Genomic DNA, 22,443 nt, shown 5'->3' on the forward strand with positions numbered 1-22,443 from the left:
TGCAATCTCGGCTCACTGCAACCTCCACCTCCCAGGTTCAGGCTATTTTCCTGCCTCACCCTCCCTAGTAGCTGGGATTATAGGGGCTAGCCACCACGCCCAGCTAATTTTTGTATTTTTAGTAGAGATGGGGTTTTACCATGTTGGCCAGGCTGGTCTTGAACTCCTGACCTCAGATGATCCACCCACCTCAGCCTCCCAAAGTGTTGGGATTACAGGCATGAGCCACTGCTCCTGGCCTCAATTCTTTTTTTTTTTGGAAACAGGGTTTTGCTCTGTCACCCAGGCTGGAGTGCAGTGGTGTGATCTCGGTTCACTGCAACCTCCGCCTCCCAGGTTCAAGCAATTCTCCCACCTCAGCCTCCTGAGTAGCTGGGACTACAGGTGCATGCCACTGTGCCTGGCTATTTTTTTTTTTTTTTTTTTTTATAAAGACAGGGTTTCTCCATGTTGCTGAAGCTGGTCTCGAACTCCTGAGCTCAGGCAATCCTCCAGCCCATGTCTCCCAAAGTGCTGGGACCACAGGCAGGAGCCACTGCCCCCGGCTATATCTTCTCCATTCAATTTCCCTCCTTTTTCACCCAAGCAAGCAGCCCCCTTCACTCCCTTTGGAAACTGAAAATTCCAAGGGAATTTTACCATCTCCTAGGAAGCTCTCCCGCCTCTCCTCATCATCCCAGGCTGTGTTCTGGGCATCCCCAAGGGAAGCATCTGGACTTCTCACTGGGCCAAGGAAGAGGGGACGAGGTGACGTTCAGAAGGCGGGCCTTCGAAATTCCCCATGTCTGTCTTGGCAAGAGCAAGAATTTCTCTTGTTTTCCTGCCTGTAGCTGAAAAGCATAACAAGAAAGGATTCAGGGTACGTATGAGAACAGTTCATTGTACCTTCGACAAATGGGTCAAGTTCAAGCTAATACTGCCCTGCATGCTCCGGGATGGAGATGGAGGCAGTGCAGGTAGAAATGTCATTGTCTTGTAAGGATCGGAAAGAGGGGGAAAAGGGCCAATTTTTTTTTTTTTTTGTAGAGGGAGTCTCACTCTGTCTCCCAGGCTGGAGTGCAGTGGCGCGATCTTGGCTCACTGCAACCTCTGCCTCCCGGATTCAAGCGATTCCCCGCCTCAGCCTCCTGAGTAGCTGGGACTACAGGCGCCTGCCACCACCAAACCCAGCTAATTTTTTTATTTTTATTTTCTGAGATGGAGTCTCGCTCTGTCATCCAGGCTGGAGTGAAGTGGCGTGATCTCGGCTCACTGCAACCTCCGCCTCCCGGGTTCACGCCATTCTCCTGTCTCAGCCTCCCTAGTAGCTGGGACTACAGGCACCCGCCACCACGCCCGCTAATTTTTTGTATTTTTAGTAGAGATGGGGTTTCACCGTGTTAGCCAGGATGGTCACGATCTCCTGACCTCATGGTCCACCTGCTTGGCCTCTCAAAGTGCTGGGATTACAGGCATAAGCCACCATGCCTGGCATTTTTGTATACTTTGTAGAGACAGGGTTTCACCATGTTTTCCAGGCTGGTTTTGAACTCCTGACCTCATGTGATCCTCCTGCCTCAGCCTCTCAAAGTGCTGGGATTACAAAGTGTGTGAGCCACTGCGCCACGCCAAAACCTCTTGCTTTAACACCCTGCTTCATCCTAGGTCTCTGGATCTAGTTTCTGATTTTCTTTTTTTTTTTCTTTTTTTTTTTTGAGATGGAGTTTTGCTCTTTTTGCCCAGGCTGGAGTGCAATGGCACGGTCTAGGCTCACTGCAGCCTCCACCTCCTGGGTTGAAGTGATTCTCCTGCCTCGGCCTCCCGAGTAGCTTGGATTACAGGCGCCTGCCACCACGCCCAGCTAATTTTTTTTTTGTAATTTTAGTAGAGCAGGGTTTCACCATGTTGGCCAGACTGGTCTCGAACTCCTGACCTCACCTGATCTCAGGTGATTTGCCCGCCTCGGCCTCCCAAAGTACTGGGATTACAGGCATGAGCCACCGCACCTGGCCTGATTTTTTTCTTTTTTTGAGATGGGGTCTCACTCTGTCACCCAGGCTGGTGTACAGTGGTGTGATCATAGCTCACTGCAACCCTGAACTCTTAGGCTCAAGCAGTCTTCTCATCCCAGCCTCCCTAGTGGCTGTGCCTACAGCCATGTGCCACCAAGCCAGGCTAATTTTTAATTTTTTTCCTGTAGAGATGGAGTCTTGCTATGTTGCCTGGGTTGGTCTCGAACTCCTGGGCTCAAGCGATCCTCCCATCTAGCTTCCTAAAGCATTGGGATTACAGGTTTGAGCCACGGCACCTGGCCTGCCCCATCTCTTAAAAAAAAAAAAATAGTGAGGTTGGTGGGGTGGGGCACCAGTATGTTTTCAAGCTCTGAGGCAATTCCAGTGTGCAAAGCTTGAGTACTGCTGTTCTCAGTCAAATCCCTGCCGTGGAGTAGACAAACTCCTGGGAGTTGATGCCTAACTGTCATTATTAAGAAGACACCAAAGCCAGCTGTGGTGGCTCATGCCTGTCATCCCAGCACTTTGGGAGGCCGAGGTGGGTGGATCACCTAAGTTCAGGAGTTTGAGACCAGCCTGGCCAACATGATGAAACCCCATCTTTACTAAAAATAAAAAAATTAGCAGGGCGTGATGGCGGGTGCCTGTAATCCCAGCTACTCAGGAGGCTGAGGCATGAGAATCACTTGAACTGGGGAGGTGGAGGCTGCAGTGAGCCAAGATTGCGCCACTGCGCTCCAGCCTGGGTGACAGAGCGAGACTGTCTCAAAAACAAACAAACAAACAAACAAACAAAACTATTTTAGTAAAAGAAAACTCAAAATTGCCTTATCTGATTGTCCCTTTCACAGAAATCCATCTAGATAAAATCAAATGCCATAAAGAGAAAGATGTGAATGGTCATTATTTTATTTATTATTTATTTATTTATTTTTGAGATGGAGTTTTGCTCTTGTTGCCCAGGCTGGAGTGCAGTGGCTTGATCTTGGCTCACCGCAACCTCCGCCTCCCGGTTCAAGTGATTCTCCTGCCTCAGCCTCTCGAGTAGCTGAGATTACAGGCATGAGCCACCATGCCCAGCTAATTTTTGTATTTTCAGTAGAGACGGGGTTTCTCCATGTTGGTCAGGCTGGTCTCCAACTCCCGACCTCAGGTTATCTGCCTGCTTCGGCTCCCAAAGTGCTGGGATTACAGGCATGAGCCACTGCGCCCAGCCTGTGAATGGTCATTATTTTTATACCAAATAAATATAGTAGCCACCAGTAAATTCATTAGTTAAAAAGGGTTTTCGGCTGGGCATGGTGGCTCACGCCTGTAATCCCAGCACTTTGGGAGGCCTAGGTGGGTGGATTACGAGGTCGGGAGATCGAGACCATCCTGGCTAACATGGTGAAACCCCGTCTCTACTAAAAATGCAAAAAATTAGCCAGGCATGGTGGCGGGCACCTGTAGTCCCAGCTACTTGGGAGGCTGAGGGAGGAGAATGGCGTGAACCCGGGAGGTGGAGGTTGCAGTGAGCCGAGATTGTGCCACTTCACTCCAGCCTGGGTGACAGAAATTCTGTCTAGAAAAAAAAAAAAAGGGTTTTCAAGGCCAGGTAAGGAGGTGGCTCACGCTTTCTAATCTCGGGAAGCCGAGGTGGAAGGATGGACTGAACCCAGAAGTTCGAGACTGGCCTGGGCAACATAGTAAGACCCCGTCTCTACAAAAAATTAAAAATTTGGCCAGGTGTGGTGGCACTACCTGTGGTCTCAGCTACTTGGAAGGCTGAGGCGGGAGGATCACTTGAGCCTGGGAGGTGGAAGCTGCAGTGAGCTGTGGTGGTAGCACTGCACTCCAGACTGGATGACACAGCAAGACCCTGCCTCAAAAAAAATTTTTTTCCAAACTCCCATTTTAACAGACTGTTTCTGCCGGGTGCAGTGGCTCACGCCTGTATTCACAACACTTTCGGAGGCCGAGGAGGGCGGATCACTTAAGGTCAGGGGTTTGAGACCAGCCTGGCCAACATGGTGAAAACCCGTCTCTACTAAAAATACAAAAATTAGCCTGGCATGGTGGCTGGCGCCTGTAGTCCCAGTTACTCAGGAGGCTGAGGCAGGAGGATCGCTTGAATCCGGGAGGCGGAGGTTGCAATGAGCTGAGATCGTGCCACTGCACTCCAGCTTGGATGCCAGAGCAAGACTCCATCTCAAGAATATCCCCCCAAAACAGCAAAAAACCTCAGACTGCTTCCCTGAAATTCTTCTAAAGAAAATGCCTGACAGGAAATAACTTAAGGATATTGTGGGTTTTTATTGTTGCTACTTTGAGATGCAGTTGTATCTCTAGAGACACAGTGGGGTCAGATCAGAGATGGGGTTCATTCAGGGGCACCCCCAGAACTGGGAGAGTCCTCGGCTTCCACATATCTGTTGTGGTGCTCCGTGGCCACCAGGGGGCAACAATACATCACTGTTCCAGCCCAGGGAGCGGCCAGCCAGAGCTTGGACCTGGGGTGTCCCAGGAGCCACCTAGACCAGCTGGTTCCTCCCATACAAGAGACCTCCAGGTGGGATGGGGGAGAGACACCCCACATTCGAGTGGGAGAAAAACATGGAAAAGACACAGAGGCAACATATTTCTTTCCACTTGTGTAATTTAAGCTAAAGCCAAACAGCTAGAAAATATACTTTTTTTTTTTTTTTTTTTGGAGACAGTCTTGCTCTGTTGCTCAGGCTGGAGTGCAGTGATAGGATCATAACTCACTGCAAGCTCCGCCTCCCGGGTTCACGCCATTCTCCTGCCTCAGCCTCCCGAGTAGCTGGGACTACAGGCACCCGCCACCACGCCCGGCTAATTTTTGTATTTTTAGTAGAGACAGGGTTTCACCATGTTGGCCAGGCTGGTCTCAAACTCCTGAGCTCAAGTGATCCACCTGCCTTGGCCTCTCAAAGTGCTGGGATCACAGGCGTGAGCCACCTTACCCGGCCTTGTTGTGGTTTTAATTTATATTTCTCTAGAGGCAAATCATGCAAAACAGCGTTTCATGTGCTGATTTGCCATCCCTATGTCCTCTTTGGTGAAATGTTTGTTCAAATCTTTTATTCTTTTTTTTCTTTTAAAAGATTATTTGTTTAATTCTGGGTTTTAGGAGTTCTTTATGTATTCTAGAAACAAGTCCATTGCCAGATATGAGATTTACAAGTACTTCCTCTCCATCTCTGGTTTGTCTTCTTGTTTTCTCATTTCGTTTTGAGATGGAGTCTCACTTTGTTGCCCAGGCTGGAATGTAGTGGCACAATCTCGGCTCACTGCAACCTCCGCCAACACATCTGGCTAATTTTTGTATTTTTAGTAGAGACGGGGTTTTACCATGTTGGCCAGACTGGTCTTGAACTCCTGAGCTCAAGTGATCCACCTGCCTCGGCCTCCCAAAGTGCTGGGATTACAGGCATGAGCCACCGCACCTGGCCTATCTTTTCATTCTCTTTATAGGTTCTTTGGTTCTTTTGCGGAACAAGACTTTAGTTTTTTTATTTTTTATTTTTGAGATGGAGTCTCCCTCTGTTGCCCAGGCTGGAGTGCAATGGTATGATCTCAGCTCACTGCAACCTCCATCTCCCAGGTTCAAGCAATTCTCATGCCTCAGCCTCCCGAGTAGCTGGGATTACAGGCATGTGCCATCATGCCCAGCTAATTTTTGTATTTTTAGTAGAGACAGAGTTTCACTATGTTGGCCAGGCTGGTCTCAAACTCCTGACCTCAAGTGATCCGCCCTCCTTGGCCTCCCAAAGTGCTGGGATTACAGGTGTGAGCCATCGCACCTGGCCTTATGAAAGTTTTAAAAGCCTCCATAAGCACCGTTTATTGTATATGGTTTAACAACACAGAGTAAGAGGATAAAATTAGATTGCAAATTACACTCCTTAAGATCAGAGGAGTAATAAATTGTGGAGATACATGTGATGAAAAGAAATGGAACCTTAATTGCTCCTGTAATTTTATTTCTTATTTTTATTACTAATTTTTGCTCTAAAATCTGTCACTGTAGCTATTTCTTATTTTTATTAACAAACATTTAGACATCCTTTTAGGTAGTACGTACATTATTCTTGTAGCATTCTGTAAACGGGAAATATTGCAAACATTTAAAAAAGTCTGGGATCCCATGACTCAGCTCACTACAACTTTTGCATCCCTGGGCTTTGAACCCTGGTTCTCTGAACCCTAGTCACTTCTTTTTTTTTGAGACAGTCTCGCTCTGTCGCCCAGGCTGGAGTGCAGTGGCGCGATCTTGGCTCATTGCAACCTCTGCCTCCTGAGTTCAAACGATTCTCCTGCCTCAGCCTCCCGAGTAGCTGGGACTATAGGCGTGCACCACCATGCCCAGCTAATTTTTGTATTTTTAGTAGAGATAGGGTTTCATCATGTTGGCCAGGATGGTCTCGATCTCCTGACCCCGTGATCCTCCCCCACCCCCCCGACCTCCCAAAGTGCTGGGATTACAGACATGAGCCAATGCGCCTGGCTAATTTTTTTTGGTTTTTGTATTTTTAGTAGAGACGGGGTTTCACCGTGTTAGCCAGGATGGTCTCAATCTCCTGACCTTGTGATCCGCCCGTCTCGGCCTCCCATAGTGCTGGGATTACAGGCATGAACCACCGCGCCTGGCCAACCCTGGTAACTTTTAACAAGGAAGGGATCAGAGATGCAGAGGTTTGATATTTAAGGTTTCAGGATAAAATAATAAGTCTTACGCAATGACCCCAGTCAGGTACATGTACAAGGACAGGAGAATCAATGTCATTCTCCATATAAGACCCAGAGTGTTTTGGACGTTATTCCCATGGGAACAGCTCTCGAGGAAGATCTGCCATCTTCTCTTGGAACAATTTATCAAAGGCTTCAGCTTGGGCCACTGTGAGGTGATTTTTCCAGTCCCCAGATACACCTGGAAACATGAAGCAGAAACTCAGGTCAGACCACACATCTCCTTGGCCTGTCTCCACCAGGCACCTGACATGGACATTGTGGCTAACATAGCAGAATGGCCGATGGTTCGTGGTGGGCCTTTATCCTGCCTGGTCACATAGTTATTCACCTAGCTGGAAACAATTTCCTATCTTCTCCTTTCTCCCATCCATCCTGTGTACAATTCCTCAGCAATAACGCCAGTATATCATCTGATATGTCCAGAATCGAGTCACGTCTCACCACCTCTGTTTCTACCACGTTGACTCAAGCCAACATCATTTTTCACCTGGATTATTAGAGTACACTTGTAACTGGTCTCTGCTTTTTTTTTTTTTTATGTGGAGACAGAGTCTTGCTCTATCCCCCAGGCTGGAGTGCAGTAGCGCGATCTTGGCTCACTGGAACCTCCGCCTCCCAAGTTCAAGCGGTTCTCGTGCCTCAGCCTCCCGAATAGCTGGGATTACAGGCACCTGCCACCACGCCTGGCTAATTTTTGTATTTTTAGTAGAGATGGTGTTTTGCCATGTTGGCCAGGCTGGTCTCAAACTTCTGACCTCAGGTGATCCGCCCGCCTTGGCCTCCCAAAGTGCTGGGATTACAGGCGCCTGCCACCACGCCTGGCTAATTTTTGTATTTTTAGTAGAGATGGGGTTTTGCCGTGTTGGCCAGGCTGGTCTCAAACTTCTGACCTCAGGTGATCCGCCCGCCTTGGCCTCCCAAAGTGCTGGGATTACAGGCGTGAGCCACCACACCCGGCCTGGCCTCTGCTTTCATAAGTTCTCTTTCATAAGTTAGTCTCAGCATGGCAGCCCTCATGATTCCAGATCATGCCACTTCTCTGCTCAGATTTTCCGAGGACTCTCGGTTTCACTCAAGTACAAGTGCTGGAGGCGCTTACAGGGCTCCAGGTGATCCAGCCCCTGTGGCTTCTCTGAGCTCATCCCCTAAAACTACCTTCTCCGTCACTCTACTCACACGGGGACTTCTGATTCTGCCTCAAACGTGGCAGGCATCCCCACTCCTCAGACTATTGGCGTCCCACGCTCCTTCTCCTTGGAACGCTGCTCTCTCAGATTGGCCCATGACTTGCCTATTTGCCTCTTTCAAGTCTTTGTTCCAATTCAAGTTTCTCAGCGAGGTTCTCTCTCACCACCCAATTTAGAGGTCACTCCCCATCCTTGCTGTATTTCGCCTCATAACGCATATCATGTAGGACAGGTTCTGTGTATTTTCTTTCTGTGGTGTATGTATATGGTATGTATCCCTAATATAGATAAGTTATACAAAGTCTCAGCATTTATCTTTTTTTTTTTTTTTTTTTTTTTGAGATGGAGTCTTGCTCTGTCTCCCAGGCAGGAGTACAGTGTTGTAATCTCGGCTCACTGCAACCTCTGCCTCCTGGGTTCAAGCGATTCTCATGTCTCAGACCCACCCCAAGTACCTGGGACTACAGGTGGGTGCCACCACACATGGCTAATTTTTGTATTTTTAGTAGAAACAGAGTTTCACCATGTTGCCCAGGCTGGTCTCGAACTCCTGAGCTCAAGTGATCCACTTGCCTTGGTCTCTCAAAGTGCTGGGATTACAGGCGTGAGCCACCGTACCCGGCCAACGTTTACTTTTACGATTGCCCAAGACTCTGGGTCTTTTGAAGGATTTAATTCTTTTCTTCCACGGAGGACTGTCCCAGATGTATTAGAACTGTAGGATTTTGGAAAAATGGATTTTTGTTTTGAGCCGGAGTTTCACTCTTGTTGCCCAGGCTGGAGTGCAAATGGCAGGATCTCGGCTCACTGCAACCTCCTCCTCCCAGTTTCAAGTGATTCTCCTGCCTCAGCCTCCCGAGTAGCTGGGATTACAGGTGCCCACCACCACACTCGGCTAATTTTTTGTATTTTTAGTAGAGACGGGCTTTCTCCGTGTTAGCCAGGCTGGTCTCGAACTCCTGACCTCAGGTGATCCACCCGCCTTGGCCTCCCAAAGTGCTGGGATTACAAGCGTGAGCCACCACGCCTGGCCCTGGAAAAATGGATTCTTTCACCCCATGCAACAGACATTTCCATTCATTTTGGCACCTTACAGCGTGTGATAGCAAAGTCTCTCTTCTCTCCCTTTTCCAGGTGAGGCATTCCTTCACACATTTCTTCATCCAGGACAGATCTCTTTTTTTTTTGAGACGGAGTCTTGCTCTGTCACCCAGGCTGGAGTGCAGTGGCACGATCTTGGCTCACTGCAAGCTCCGCCTCCTGGGTTCACACCATTCTCCTGCCTCAGCCTCCCGAGTAGCTGGGACCACAGGCGCCCGCCACCATGCCCGGCTAATTTTTTGTATTTTTAGTGGAGACGGGGTTTCACCATGTTAGCCAGGATGGTCTCGATCTCCTGACCTTGTGATCCGCCCGCCTCGGCTTCCCAAAGTGCTGGGATTACAGGCATGAGCCACCGCACCCGGCCCATCCAGGACAGATCTCTATGCTAACTCACCAGTGGGGCAGCTGCACTGTGGCCATCCCCAACCCCGTCCTTGTCCTCGTTTCTCAGGTGAATCACAGCTTGTAGGTCTAGCAAGGGTTGCTAGTTAACCTGCTCACTGTCTGTAGAATGGATAATGCTCATGTCACATTCTGAGGAAAGAGAATCTGAATGACCTCACGTAAGTCAGATAACCTTCCCAGGCGGAACCAATTTTCCCCACGCACCTACAGCCCACATCAGTACCACAAGAAGAGGCTCCCTGCTGAGGCCACGGGAGAAGTGTTCTGGGCGATGAGCAATTAAAGCTGATAAATTGGCCGGGCGCCGTGGCTCATGCCTGTAATCCCAGCACTTTGGGAGGCCGAGGTGGGCGGATCACAAGGTCAGGAGATTGAGACCAGCCTAGCTAAGATGGTGAAACCACGTCTTTACTAAAGATACAAAAATTAGCTGGGTGTGGTGGCGTGTGCCTGTAATTTCCAGCTACTCGGGAGGTTGAGGCAGAAGAATCACTTGAATCCTGGAGGCGGACGTTGCAGTGAGCTGAGATCGCGCCACTGCACTCCAGCCTGGGTGATAGAGCAAGACTTCATCTCGGAAAAAAAAAAAAAAAAAAAAAAAGCACTCTTTCATCTCAACTGTTAGCGCCCAATTGTGACCATAGGCGTGCATGCCGTGTATTCTGGTATATTTGGAAACCAGAGGATTTTCTTTTACCTTTTCTCAGAAGTTGTGCTTTGTCCACTACATAATCAACACTCAGGAGGGAATAATTGGACATCTTGTTTTCTTTCATGCTCTGAAAGGAGCTGTTCTTGAGAATTAAGTTCAGTTCTTCGGGTTCTAACGTCTTTCCCAGGAATTGACAGATCTTCTCTATGGTTCTTCCTGTGTCCTAAAAAAGAAAAATCAAGAGAGAGGATACGAAAGAGAAAGACAAGGCTGGGCGTGGTGGCTCACGCCTGTAATCCCAGCACTCTGGGAGGCTGAGGCGGTTGGATCACTTGAGATCAGGAGTTCGAGACTAGCCTGGCCAACATGGTGAAACCCCATCTCTACTAAAAATACAAAAATTGGCAGGGTGTGGTGGTGGGCGCCGGTAATCCCAGCTACTCGGGAGGTTGGGGGAGGAGAGTTGCTTGAACCCAGGAGGTGGAGGGTGCAGTGAGCTGAGATCACGCCACTGCACTCCAGCCTGGTGACAGAGTGAGACCTTGTCAAAAAAAAAAAAAAAAGACAATAGAAAAAAGTAAGATGAGAAGGAGGGAACCACAGAATGAGGAGGAGGAGGAGGAAGAGAGGAACCACATGCAGATGTGAGAAGGGATTGAGTTGAATGCAATTAGGAGAAAGAAAGAAAAAAGGTAAAGAAGAGAGGGCATGAAGTATGTAAAAGATGCAAGGATGGGTTGGGCGCCGTGGCTCCTGCCTGTAATTCCAGCACTTTGGGAGGCTGAGGCAGGCGGATCACTTGAGTCCGGGAGTTTTAGACCAGCCTGGGCGATATAGTGAGACCCTGTCTCTACAAAAAATACAAAAATTAGCCAGGCATGGTGGCGCACAGCTGTGGTACCAGCTACTTGAGAGGCTGAGGTGGGAGGATCACCTGAACCCAGGAAGTTGAGGCTGCAGTGAGCTGTGATTGCACCACTGTACTCCAGCCTGGGCGTTGGAGTGAGACCGTGTCTCAAAAACAAAACAAAGCAAAACAAAACAAAACCAACCAGAAAACCACAAAAGATGCAAGGATCATCGTGGATTTTCCCGTATGGTAGAGTTTAGGACAACTTAACAGTAAAACACAGAGCCTCGGGTTTCCTAAGAGACGTTTAGAGAGGCTTCTAGACAGTAATTAGGGTTAGCAAGGAGAGGTTCAGGGAGAATCTGATGGAGATTGAAGGCTTGATTTCAAATCCTGGCTGTACTGTCAGATAGTACTGTTTCCCATAACTAGCTTTTGAATAACACACAGAGTTTTACAATATCTTCTTATATTTCATCTCAATAATTAGGACTAGGTACATGATCCTGGGAGATTAATAGATTTTTATTTTTAAAATTTTATTTTTGTATTTATTTAGAGACAAGATCTCACTCTGTCGCCCAGGCTGGAGTGCAGTGGCGTGATCTCAGCTCACTGCAACCTCCACCTCCCAGGCTCAAGCAATTCTCCTGTCTCAACCTCCCGAGTAGCTGGGGTTACAGGCGTGCGCCACCACTCCCGGCTAATTTACGTATTTTTAGTAGAGAGGGAGTATCACCATGTTGGCCAAGCTGGGCTCCAACTCCTGAGCTCAGGTGATCTGCCCGCCTCAGCCTCCCAAAGTGCTGGGATTATGGATGTGAACCACCGCACCTGGCCAACAAAATGGATTATTGTAACCAGAAGGACTTTGCTTTGAATCATAGGCCTTACTCTTAGATCTACCGTGGTTATCTAATAAGAAGATGTACAACTATGGAAATAACTAAAATAAGTTCATTGTGTGATCCGAAAGGAAGATCCCAGGAAGGTATGGGATCGTGTATCTGAGGTAGCCAACCAAACTTATTACAAAGGGCTTCTTAACAGAAATGAAATTCATTCCAGCTTGGTCAACGTGGTGAAACCCCATCTGTACCAAAGATACAAAAATTAGCCGGGTGTTGTGGTGCATGCCTGTAATCCCAGCTACTTGGGAGGCTGAGGCACGAGAATCACTTGAACCGGAGAGGTGGAGATTGCAATGAACTGAGATTGCGCCACTGCACTCCAGCCTGGGTGACAGAGCAAGACTCTGTCTAAAAAAAAAAAAAAAAAAAAAGATGGCCGGGCGCGGTGGCTCATGCCTGTAATCCTAGCACTTTGGGAGGCCTGCGGGCGGATTGCCTGAGCTCAGGAGTTCGAGACCAGCCTGGGCAACATGGTGAAACCCTGTCTCTACTAAAAATACAAAAAAAATTAGCTGGGCATGGCGGCGTGCATCTGTAGTCCCAGCTACTCAGGAGGCTGAGGCAGAAGAATCGCTTGAACCCGAGAGGCAGAGGTTGCAGTGAGCCGAGATCGTGCCACTGCACTCCAGCCTGGGCGACAGAGCAAGACTCCACCTCATAAAAAAAAAAAAAAAAAAGAAATTCATGCCCAGACCATAGGCCATAGAGGATTGGAGAGGATGAGCCAGATGAAGGTGTTGGGACGTGATGTTTCCCAGGTGGTACAAAATCCAATGTTGGTGTTATTTTCTCTTTTATGTGAGATATCACTAATAGGTCAAGTTCTTTTTTTTTTTTTGAGATGGAGTCTTGCTCTGTCGCCCAGGCTGGAGTGCAATGGCATGATCTCGGCTCACTGCAACCTCCGCCTCCTGGGTTCAAGCGATTCTCCTGAGTAGCTGGGTCCTGAGTAGCTGGGACTACAGGTGCACAACACCACGCCTGGCTAATTTTTTATATTTTTGGTAGAGATGGGATTTTGCCATGTTGCCCAGGCTGGTATCGAACTCCTGACCTCAAGTGATCCCCCTACTTTGGCCTCCCAAAGTGCTGGGATTACAGGTGTGAGACACCGTGCCCAGCCTTCTTTTTCTTTTTTTTTTTTTTTTTCTTTTTTTTTTTGAGACAGGGTCTCATTCTGTCGCCCAGCCTAGAGTGCAGTGGTGTGATCTCGGCTCACTGCAACCTCTTCCTCCTGGGTTCAAGTGATTCTCCTACCTCAGCCTCCCAAGTAGCTGGGACTACAGGTGCCTGCCACCATGCCCGGCTAATTTTTTGTATTTTTAGTAGAGACGGGGTCTTGCTATGTTGGCCAGGCTGGTCTCGAACTCCTGGACTCAAGCAATCCACCTGCCTTCACCTCCCCAGTGCTGGGATTACAGGCGTGAGCCACTGAGCTTGACCTCAAGTTGTTCTTTCAATACTCGCTGGTTCTGAGTATCAGCTGACAGCTTTTCCTCTCCGTCACTATTCACTCCAGTACTTGGATCTCAGAATAGTGAGATAAATTGATTACATGCCTTCATTTCTGTTCATACCAGCCAAGCTGAGATGTCAGACACTCGGAACCATCTCAGGAACTAAATCACTTCTACCCAGTCCCATCCTCTCTTCCAGCGCCCTCTCAACGCTTGGTTATCAGCAGCACCATAGGTCTCACCCAGAGAAATGTTTACATACACCAGTGCTAGCAGGAGACATCACACTCTGCCTCAATGCATGGAATATGCTCCTTATTTTTATTTTTAGAGCTGGAGTCTTGCTCTGCTGCCCCAGGCTGGAGTGCAGTGGTGTGATCATAGCTCACTGCAGCCTTGAATTCATGGGCTCAAGTAATTCCCCTGGCCTCGGCTTCCCGAGTAGCTGGAATTAGAGGTGTGCACCCCCCACATCTGGCTAATTTTTTTTTTCCTTTGTAGACTGGAGTCTTGCTGTTTCGTAGACTGGAGTCTTGCTGGTCTCAAACTCCCGGCCTCAAGTGATTCTCCCACCTCGGCCTTCCAAAGTGCTGGGATTACAAGTGTGAGCCACTGCACCCGGTGCCAAAAAACCTCTCTAGATTTTTTTTTTTTTTTTTTTGAGACAGAGTCGTGCTCTGTCGCCCAGGCTAGAGTGCAGTGGCATGATCTTGGCATATCGGCTTACTGCAAACTCCACCTCCCAGGTTCAAGCGATTCTCCTGCCTCAGCCTCCCGAGTAGCTGGGATTACAGGCGCTCGCCACTGCACCCGGCTAATTTTTGTATTTGTAGTAGAGATGGGGTTTTATCATCTTGTCCAGGCTGGCCTTGAACTCCTGACCTTGTGATCCACCCACCTTGGCCTCCCAAAGTGCTGGGATTACAGGCGCGAGCCAACGTGCCTGGCTTAGATGTTTTAAGATAAAATAAGGAGCGTGAAGCTTGGGCAAGGGTCAACCAGAAACAGGGCAATGAAGACCAGGGAGTTAATCCCGCTCTTTGTGACTCTTCACCAGGCTCCACTTTAACTGAGAAGGTGGAATGAAGACAGCGGGATGGAGGGAATTTAAGGAAAGTAAGGATGGTGGTGAGAGGGTGTGCACTGACTCTAAAAATGATGGGATTACCTGTTTCAGCTCCTCATAACTCAGTAACAGGAAGTTTTTCTCCTCTCTCATGGGCATCCAGCCATGAATGTGGTCAAACCATGACCCATATAGCACTGCATGGGGTGGCAGAAAAAGTGATAGGTTACAAATTTTATGAGAGCAGGCATCCAGTCTATTATGTTCATCCCCCCACCGGCTTGTTAACGTATGATTGACAAATAAAACTTGAATGAAACTTGGTCGAAGGGGACCAACAAATGGTATATATTTACAGTATATAACAGATGTTTTGATGTATGCATACACTATGGAATGACAGTGTATTAGTCAGTTTTCACACTGCTGTGAAGAACTGCCCAAGACTGGGTAATTCACAAAGGAAAGTGGTGTAATTGACTCGCAGTTCAGTGTGGCTGGGGGAGCCTCAGGAAACTCACAATCGTGGAGGAAGGGGAAGCAAGGCAACTTCCTCACAAGGCGGCAGGAGGGAGGAGTGAGTGCCAGCAGGGGAAATGCCAGACACTTATAATACCATCAGATCTCAAATGTGGCATGTATACACCATGGAATACAATGCAGCCATGAAAAAGGATGAGTTCATATCCTTTGTAGGGACATGGATGAAGCGGGAAACCATCATTCTGAGCAAACTATCGCAAGGACAGAAAACCAAACACCACATATTCTCACTCATAGGTGGGAATTGAACAATGAGAACACTTGGACACAGGGCAGGGAACATTACACACCGAGGCCTGTCATGGGGCGGGGGGAGGGGGAGGGATAGCATTAGGAGATAAACCTAATGTAAATGACGAGTTAATGGGTGCAGCACACCAACATAGCATATGTATACATATGTAACAAACCTGCACGTTGTGCACATGTACCCTAGAACTTAAAGTATAATAATAAAAAAAATTAAAAAAAAACCTAGGCCAGGTGCGGTGGCTCACACCTGTAATCCCAGCACTTTGGGAGGCCAAGGCGGGTGGATCACGAGGTCAGGAGATCAAGACCATCCTGGCTAACACAGTGAAACCCTGTCTCTACTAAAAACACAAAAAAATTAGCCGGGCGTGATGGCGGGCGCCTGTAGTCCCAGCTACTCGGGAGGCTGAGGCAGGAGAATGGTGTGAACCTGGGAGGCGGAGCTTGCAGTGAGCTGAGATCGCGCCACTGCACTCCAGACTAGGTGACAGAGCAAGACTCTGTCTCAAAAAAAAAAAAAAAAACAAACCTGAAGCTGTAATAAATAAATAAATAAAACCATCAGATCTCGTGAAAACTCACTTACTGTCATGAGAACAGCATGGGGGAAACCACTACTATGATCCAATCACTTCCCACCAGGTCCCTCCTACAACACGTGGGGATTATGGGGATTACAATTCGAGATGAGATTTGGGTGGGGACACAAAGCCTAACCATATCAGACAGAATCAAGCTAATTAACATATTCATTTCCTCATATACTTACCATTTTTTGTTGGGGCAGTGAGAACATTTAAGATGGTCTCTCTTAGCAATTGTCAAGTATGGAATATATTATTATTATTATTATTATTATTATTATTATTGACACAGAGTCTCACTCTGTCACCCAGGCTGTAGTGCCATGGAGCGATCTCGGCTTGCTGCAACCTCTGCCTCCTAGATTCAAGCGATTCTCCTGCCTTAGCCTTCCAAGTAGCTGAGACTACAGGCACATGCCACCACACTCAGCTAATTTTTTATATTTTTAGTAGAGATAGGGCTTTGCCATGTTGGCCAGGTTGGTCTTGAACTCCTGACCTCAGGTGATCCGCCTGCCTCGGCCTCCCAAAGTGCTGAGACCAGAATGAAGATATTAATCAAGATGGTAGGACTTAATTAATAATTAGAGATAGGAAAGTGGTGAGGGGCCTAGGGGAGTGGGATGGGAAAAGAGAATGCTTATGAAATATTAGACTCATGCTAGTCTTTGCGTGAGGGGTGGAGTAAGATAAACCCCACGCAGTTAAGAAAGGTGTTCAAATGTTTTTATTTGAGATGGAGTTTTGATTTTGTTGCCCAGGCTGGGGTGCAGTGGCGTGATCTTGGCTCACTGCCACCTCTACCTCCCGGGTTCAAGCAATTCTCGTGCCTCAGCCTCCTGAGTAGCTGGGATTACAGGCACCCACCACCACAGCCAGCTAATTTTTCTGTATTTTTAGTAGAGACAGTTTCATTATGTTGGCCAGGCTGGTCTCGAACTCCTGACCCCAGGTGATCCACCTGCCTTGGCCTCCCAAAGTGTTGGGATTACAGGTGTGAGCCACCATGGCTGGCTAATTTTTTGTATTTTTAGTAGAGACGGGGTTTCATTATGTTGGCCAGGTTGGTCTCGAACTCCTGACCTCAGGTGATCCACCCACCTCGGCCTCCCATAGTGTTGGGATTACATGTGTGAGCCACCGCGCCCAGCCAGAAAGGTGTTCAAATTTGAGTGTACTGAATTAGAGGCATTGGTGGCTCTCTCTAATGGAGGTATCTGTAGCTGGTGTATTGCAGAGAGACACATCACAGCTGAGATAGAGGCTCATAGAGTTTTGAGATCAATTGCAAAATGGAAAGTACTGAAAAAGCCCAGAAATTCTGCATAACTAAATATATAGCGATCCTAGAGTCATGCAAACAGTTCTGAGACAGATAGAAACAGAATATTAAGAGGGTTTTGGAAAGAGGCATCAGAAAAAAATGGCGGAAGGTCAGGATTGTGTTGTCCCGGAAGCCAGTGAAAAGCTAACTTCCAGAAATCTACGCATTAGGAGACTAGAGGAGAATATAAGTTTCCTGTGCTAGTATTGGAGGCTCTAGAGACTTAGAAAATAGCTAGGATGGTTTATCATGGGGCAAGCTGAGGGGCCGGCTAGAGTTCTGCTGCTATGCGAGAGAGTAAGCGAACTTAGCAGGTTTGGCCTCCAGGGGTGGTGGAGCCTTTCAACCCATGGGTTGGTGAGATGTAGAGATGTGAGGCTGGGTGTCAAAAGAGGTCGGCTAGAAGACTCCAAGCACCCCCATATTTTGCGAAACACTCACCAGTTCCTTGACAAAACCATTCAAAATATTCTTCCCATGACTTTGGTTTCTTAATAAACTTCATGTTTTTCCAGAAAAAATAACCAGACACCAAAACATCTCTGGGATTTCTCATGAGATAAATCACCTTAAATGGAAAAACGGGAGAATGAAAAATCAATACAGTCAATCCTCACTCTTTTTGATCTTCACAAAAATGGAGAAAAAGCCAATTCCTGGATAATGCCTAATAATATCAATGGATTCTTTTAACAAATTACTTACTGCACTCACTAATCAAATTTGACGTGCCTATGAAGTAGTCACTGCACTAGGAATATATCAATGGAAGAAGGAAGCATCGTTCCTTCCCTCTGGGATATTACAGTCTGCTCACAATGGGAAGAACATGGAAGGTTTCCAAAGGTGAGTGATGTATATTTGTGTACTATGGTTTAAAGATCATTAACAGGAGATTGAATTCATAAATTAAGCTACATTCATAGATATATAGCAATATTATCCATATACAACACCCAAGATCATGGATACATTTCAGAGACATTACTTTGTCCTTTGGGCCAGGCATGGTGGCTCATGCCTGTAATCCCAGCACTTTGGGAGGCTGAATCACTCGAGGTCAGGAGTTCGAGACCAGCCTGGCCAACATAGTGAAACCCTGTGTCTACTAAAAATACAGAAATTAGCCAGGCATGGTGGCGCACACCTCTAGTCCTAGCTACTCAGGAGGCTGGAGCAGGAGAATCACTTGAACCTGGGGAGGCGGAGGTTGCAGTGAGCCAAGATCGCACCAATGCACTCCAGCCTGGGTGACAGAATGAGACTGTGTCTCAAAATAATAATAATAATAATAATTCACACACCTATAAACACCTTCCAGGAAAGTACAGTTCTAGAAGCAGTCTGAGCCATGCAAGGTCCTGGATATGCCTTGTCCCTCTTGTGATCACCCCTCCGCCCCATGGGAGATGCATGTGGCTGCTGATATCAACACATATTTACACACAGTAAGACGAAGTGTGTACAGAGCCCAGTCCTGGCCCCGGGGCAGTCACCCTGGATACAGGCATTGATTGATGAACATGCTGCTTCCCATAGGAACACCTCTGTGTCTTTTCTGTGGCAGGAGGCATTTGTTGAACTCAGATTGGCTAATTATTTTTTAGGGCAACCAAAGGCGGTTATCTAGTATATAATATGGCTATACATTCTGATTGCACTTAGAACCTAGTTTTCTAAGATTCTGGGTTAGTGTTTCACCCTATCCCTGGTTTAAATCTGGCTGGGGTAATCTGTGGAATGGTCTATATCCTTGAACTCAAGGACAGTTCTGGGAGCAGCCACATAGGTGTCACCTAATACGGAATCTCAGGTCTCAACAACACAGACCTGTTGAAGGAGAATGCATTTCAGCAAGATCTCCAGATGACTTATAGGCATATCAGTGTTTGAAAGGCACTGATCAAACACGTCCTAACCATTATGCACTGACCTTGGCCTTGGAACTGAAGAAAGACTTGGGGAATAACTGGATGGGGAGGTGGGAGGAGAATAAACGTGGACCCTCCGTTTCACTGAGTGCTGTATACCCAATCTCACTCTCTACCCAGGGTGATCGCTCCCAGATGGGCACAGATTGGATCCACTTGGGATCCCCCTTGGAGTGCATCAGGCAGAGAATCTCAGCCAACCAGTTTGTTCCTGGAAAAAGAAGGAAAAAAATATATAAAATGTACCATCTCAGCCGGACATGGTGGCTCACGCCTGTAATCCCAGCACTTTGGGAGGCTGAGGCAGGTGATCATGAGGTCAGGGGTTCAAGAATAGCCTGGCCAAGATGGTGAAACCCCGTCTCTACTAAAAATACAAAAATTAGCCAGGTATGCTGGCGGGTGCCTAAAATCCCAGCTACTTGGGAGGCTGAGGCAGAGAATTGCTTGAACCTGGGAGGCGGAGGTTGCGGTGAGCCGAGATCGTGCCATGGCACTCCAGCCTGGGCAACAGAGTGAGACTCAGTCTCAAAACAAAAACAAAAACAAAAACATAAACAAAAAAAAGTACCATCTCAACCTTAATTTTTTTATTATTTATTTATTTATTTATTTATTTTGAGACAGAGTCTTGCTCTGTCACCCAGGCTGGAGTGCAATGGCACGATCTCAGTTCACTGCAAGCTGTGCATCCCGGGTTCATGCCATTCTCCTGCCTCAGCCTCCCAAGTAGCTGGGACTACAGGCGCCCACCACCACGTCAGGCTAATTTTTTTTTTAAATATATTTTTAGTAGAGATGGGGTTTCACCATGTTAGCCAGGATGGTCTCGATCTCCTGACCTCATGATCTGCCTGCCTCGGCCTCCCAAAGTGCTGGGATTACAGGCGTGAGCCACTGCGCCCGGCCTTTTTTTTTTTTTTTTTTTTTTTTTTTTTTAGTGATGAGGTCTCCCTCTGTAGCCCAGGCTAGAGTGCAGTGGTGCAATTATAGCCCACTGCAGCCTTGAACTCGGGCTCAAGTGATCCTTGTACTTCGGCCTCCTGCTTCAGCCTCGCAAGTATCTGAGACCTCAGGCATGTGCCATCGCACTGGGCTAATTTTTTGAAAAAATTTTATTGTAGAGATCAGGCCTTGCTATGTTGCCCAGGCTGGTCTTGAACGCTTGACCTCAAGCAATCTGCCTATCTTGCCCTCCCAAAGCACTGGGATTGTAGGCGTGAGCCACTGCAGCCAGCTCTCAACCACTTTTTTTTTTTTTTTTTGAGACAGAGTCTTGCTCTGTCACCCAGGCTGGAGTGCAGTGGCATGATCTTGGCTCACTGCCACCTCCATCTCCTGGGTTCAAGTGATTCTCTTGGTCAGCCTCCCGAGTAGCTAGAACTACAGACGTGCGCCACAGCGCCTGGCTAATTTTTGTATTTTTAGTAGAGACGGGGTTTTGCCATGTTGGCCAGGCTGGTGTCGAACTCCTGACCTCAGGCAATCCACCTGCCTTGACCTCCCAAAGTGCTGGGATTACAGGTATGAGCCACCATGCCCAGCCTGTCAACCACTTTTAAGCCTACAGTTTCGTAGTGTTAAGTGTTAAGTATATTCCCAGTGCTGCTCAACCAATCTCCAGAGGATTTTTGTGTTGCAAAACCGAAACTCTACGCAGAGCCAGCACCAACTCCCCATTTACCCTTCTCTTCAGCCCCTGGCAGCTACCAGTGTACTTTTTGTTTCTATGGACTTGATGACTCCAGGTACCTTATGTAAGTGGAATCACACAGTATTTGTATTTTTGTGACTGGCTTATTTCATTTAGCATAATGTCCTTGATGTTTATCTCTGTTGTATAATGCATCAGAATTTTCTTCCTTCTCAAGGATGAATAACATTCCATTATAGCTATATACCACATTTTGTTTACTCACTCACCTGTCAGTGGATATCTGGGTTGCTTCCATCTTTTGGCTATTTGCTGAAATCCCTCGTATTATGTTCCCATTGCTCTTGGCCTCTCAGGGCCATGCCACTTCCAATGTCTTCAGCCTCAATCCTCACCACATCCGCAGTGCTCTTACCACCCTCCACCCACAGCCCCACTCCGAGAGACATATGATCCTCATCTTTCAGCCCCTTGAGATTGCCTGGCTCTTTTGTGGTTCCTGGCCATTGCCCTGATGATTCTCCTATCTGAAAAGAGCCCTTCCCCCAAGTAATTTCATACTCATTCTTTGCATTTCCATTTAAATGCTATTTCTTCTTTCAGGACATCATTGGTCATCCTCAGCCATCCTCCCTCCCACTGCCACCAAACAAACACCTGAATTTGCCTTGGGATTCACTCCTGTGGATTCTCCTAATACCTTAGATTACCCCTCTGAACACTCATCCTACTGTGTAATTTCCTGACTAAATCCTTTTCTCTGATTGTCAATGGTATTAGGCATTCCTCTCTTCCCCTTAAAGCATTGTACACTGTCTGACATAAAGAAGAACTCCAATCATGCACTGAATGGACAGGAACACAACCACAGCCTTTCTCAGTTCACGATTCTGCCTCCTTACCTGATTTGGGGTAAGTCAATATTATTACATCTTCATCCCTTATCACGAACTCATCACGTACTTTTCTTAAGGTTTCGGATCTGAAACCCATAGTAGGGAAAGCTATGCCTTCAAACCATAAGAAATCGTCCGACATGATGATGACCTCTTCCTGCGTGGTGTGAGGGTTTCAACTGTAGCCACCGCTGGAGGCTGTGGCAGCTACAGGCAGATCAGCTTTTACAGCAAGGATAAAACGATCTTTAACCTTGTCCCAGCATGTCACATGTTTGTTGTAAAGTTTACTTGCTGATAAAGAGAGGTATAATGTGACCCGTACTCAAAAGATTGAAGATGTTGAGCAATCATGAACTTATCTACAGACCATTTTAGGGGTCATCTGAGCTTGCGTTCATGAGAGTGAACTGCAAGATCGAATAACAAACACGAGGACAAATATTTTTTTTGATAATATGGGTGAATTTATTTCTTAAGGTTTGAGTGCAAACTTAAAAACAAGAACAAAGCTTTTCATCAAGAATAAACACAAAATCTAAATAATCCTGCAATCGTGCATTTTAACAGAAAGTACAAATATGAATACATTATAATTTGTAACTGCATTTAAAAATTAAAATATTTCTCTCCAAATCCAAAAGACCACACAGTCTTTATCTGTTCTCATCTTGTTACCTTAGAAACATTTGTCATATGCTCTCAGGAAAATATAGGCAAGAATTACTAATCAGTTATTCATGATCAAAGAAACATTATTCTCCCTGAGACTTTTTGAATCATTTATCTGTATTTCTGAAGTATCACACAATTATACCTCCACTCTAGAGAAAAAAAGAGTAAGTACAAATATTAGCAGTGTATATATTGTAGTAAATTTT

General features: G+C 47.0%; 1 protein-coding gene across 1 annotated transcript; it reads right to left on the bottom strand.

Annotated features, from left to right (window-relative positions):
* Positions 1-5,823: 5,823 nt before the first annotated feature.
* Positions 5,824-21,816, bottom strand: SULT2A1 (sulfotransferase family 2A member 1). Its single transcript, XM_003814106.6, has 6 exons — positions 21,569-21,816; positions 19,015-19,223; positions 17,523-17,649; positions 14,481-14,575; positions 10,140-10,317; positions 5,824-6,924 (listed from the first exon to the last, which is right to left on the bottom strand). Exons 1-6 carry the CDS (start codon positions 21,702-21,704, stop codon positions 6,812-6,814), a joined length of 858 nt encoding a protein of 285 aa, XP_003814154.1. The 5' UTR covers positions 21,705-21,816; the 3' UTR covers positions 5,824-6,811.
* Between the last annotated feature and the right edge of the window lie 627 nt (positions 21,817-22,443).

Source organism: Pan paniscus, chromosome 20 (assembly GCF_029289425.2).
Source record: "Pan paniscus chromosome 20, NHGRI_mPanPan1-v2.0_pri, whole genome shotgun sequence".
NCBI lineage: Eukaryota > Metazoa > Chordata > Mammalia > Primates > Hominidae > Pan > Pan paniscus.

What these genes read in the sequence shown, in the direction of transcription:
- SULT2A1 (XM_003814106.6), bottom strand. Translation starts at nt 21,704, where the DNA reads ATGTCGGACGATTTCTTATGGTTTGAAGGCATAGCTTTCCCTACTATG. An exon ending in ATTGACTTACCCCAAATCAG is followed by an intron (nt 19,224 to 21,568) that starts GTAAGGAGGCAG and finishes TTCTTTTTCCAG; the next exon opens with GAACAAACTGGTTGGCTGAG. An exon ending in TCTTCAGTTCCAAGGCCAAG is followed by an intron (nt 17,650 to 19,014) that starts GTCAGTGCATAA and finishes TTTCCATTTAAG; the next exon opens with GTGATTTATCTCATGAGAAA.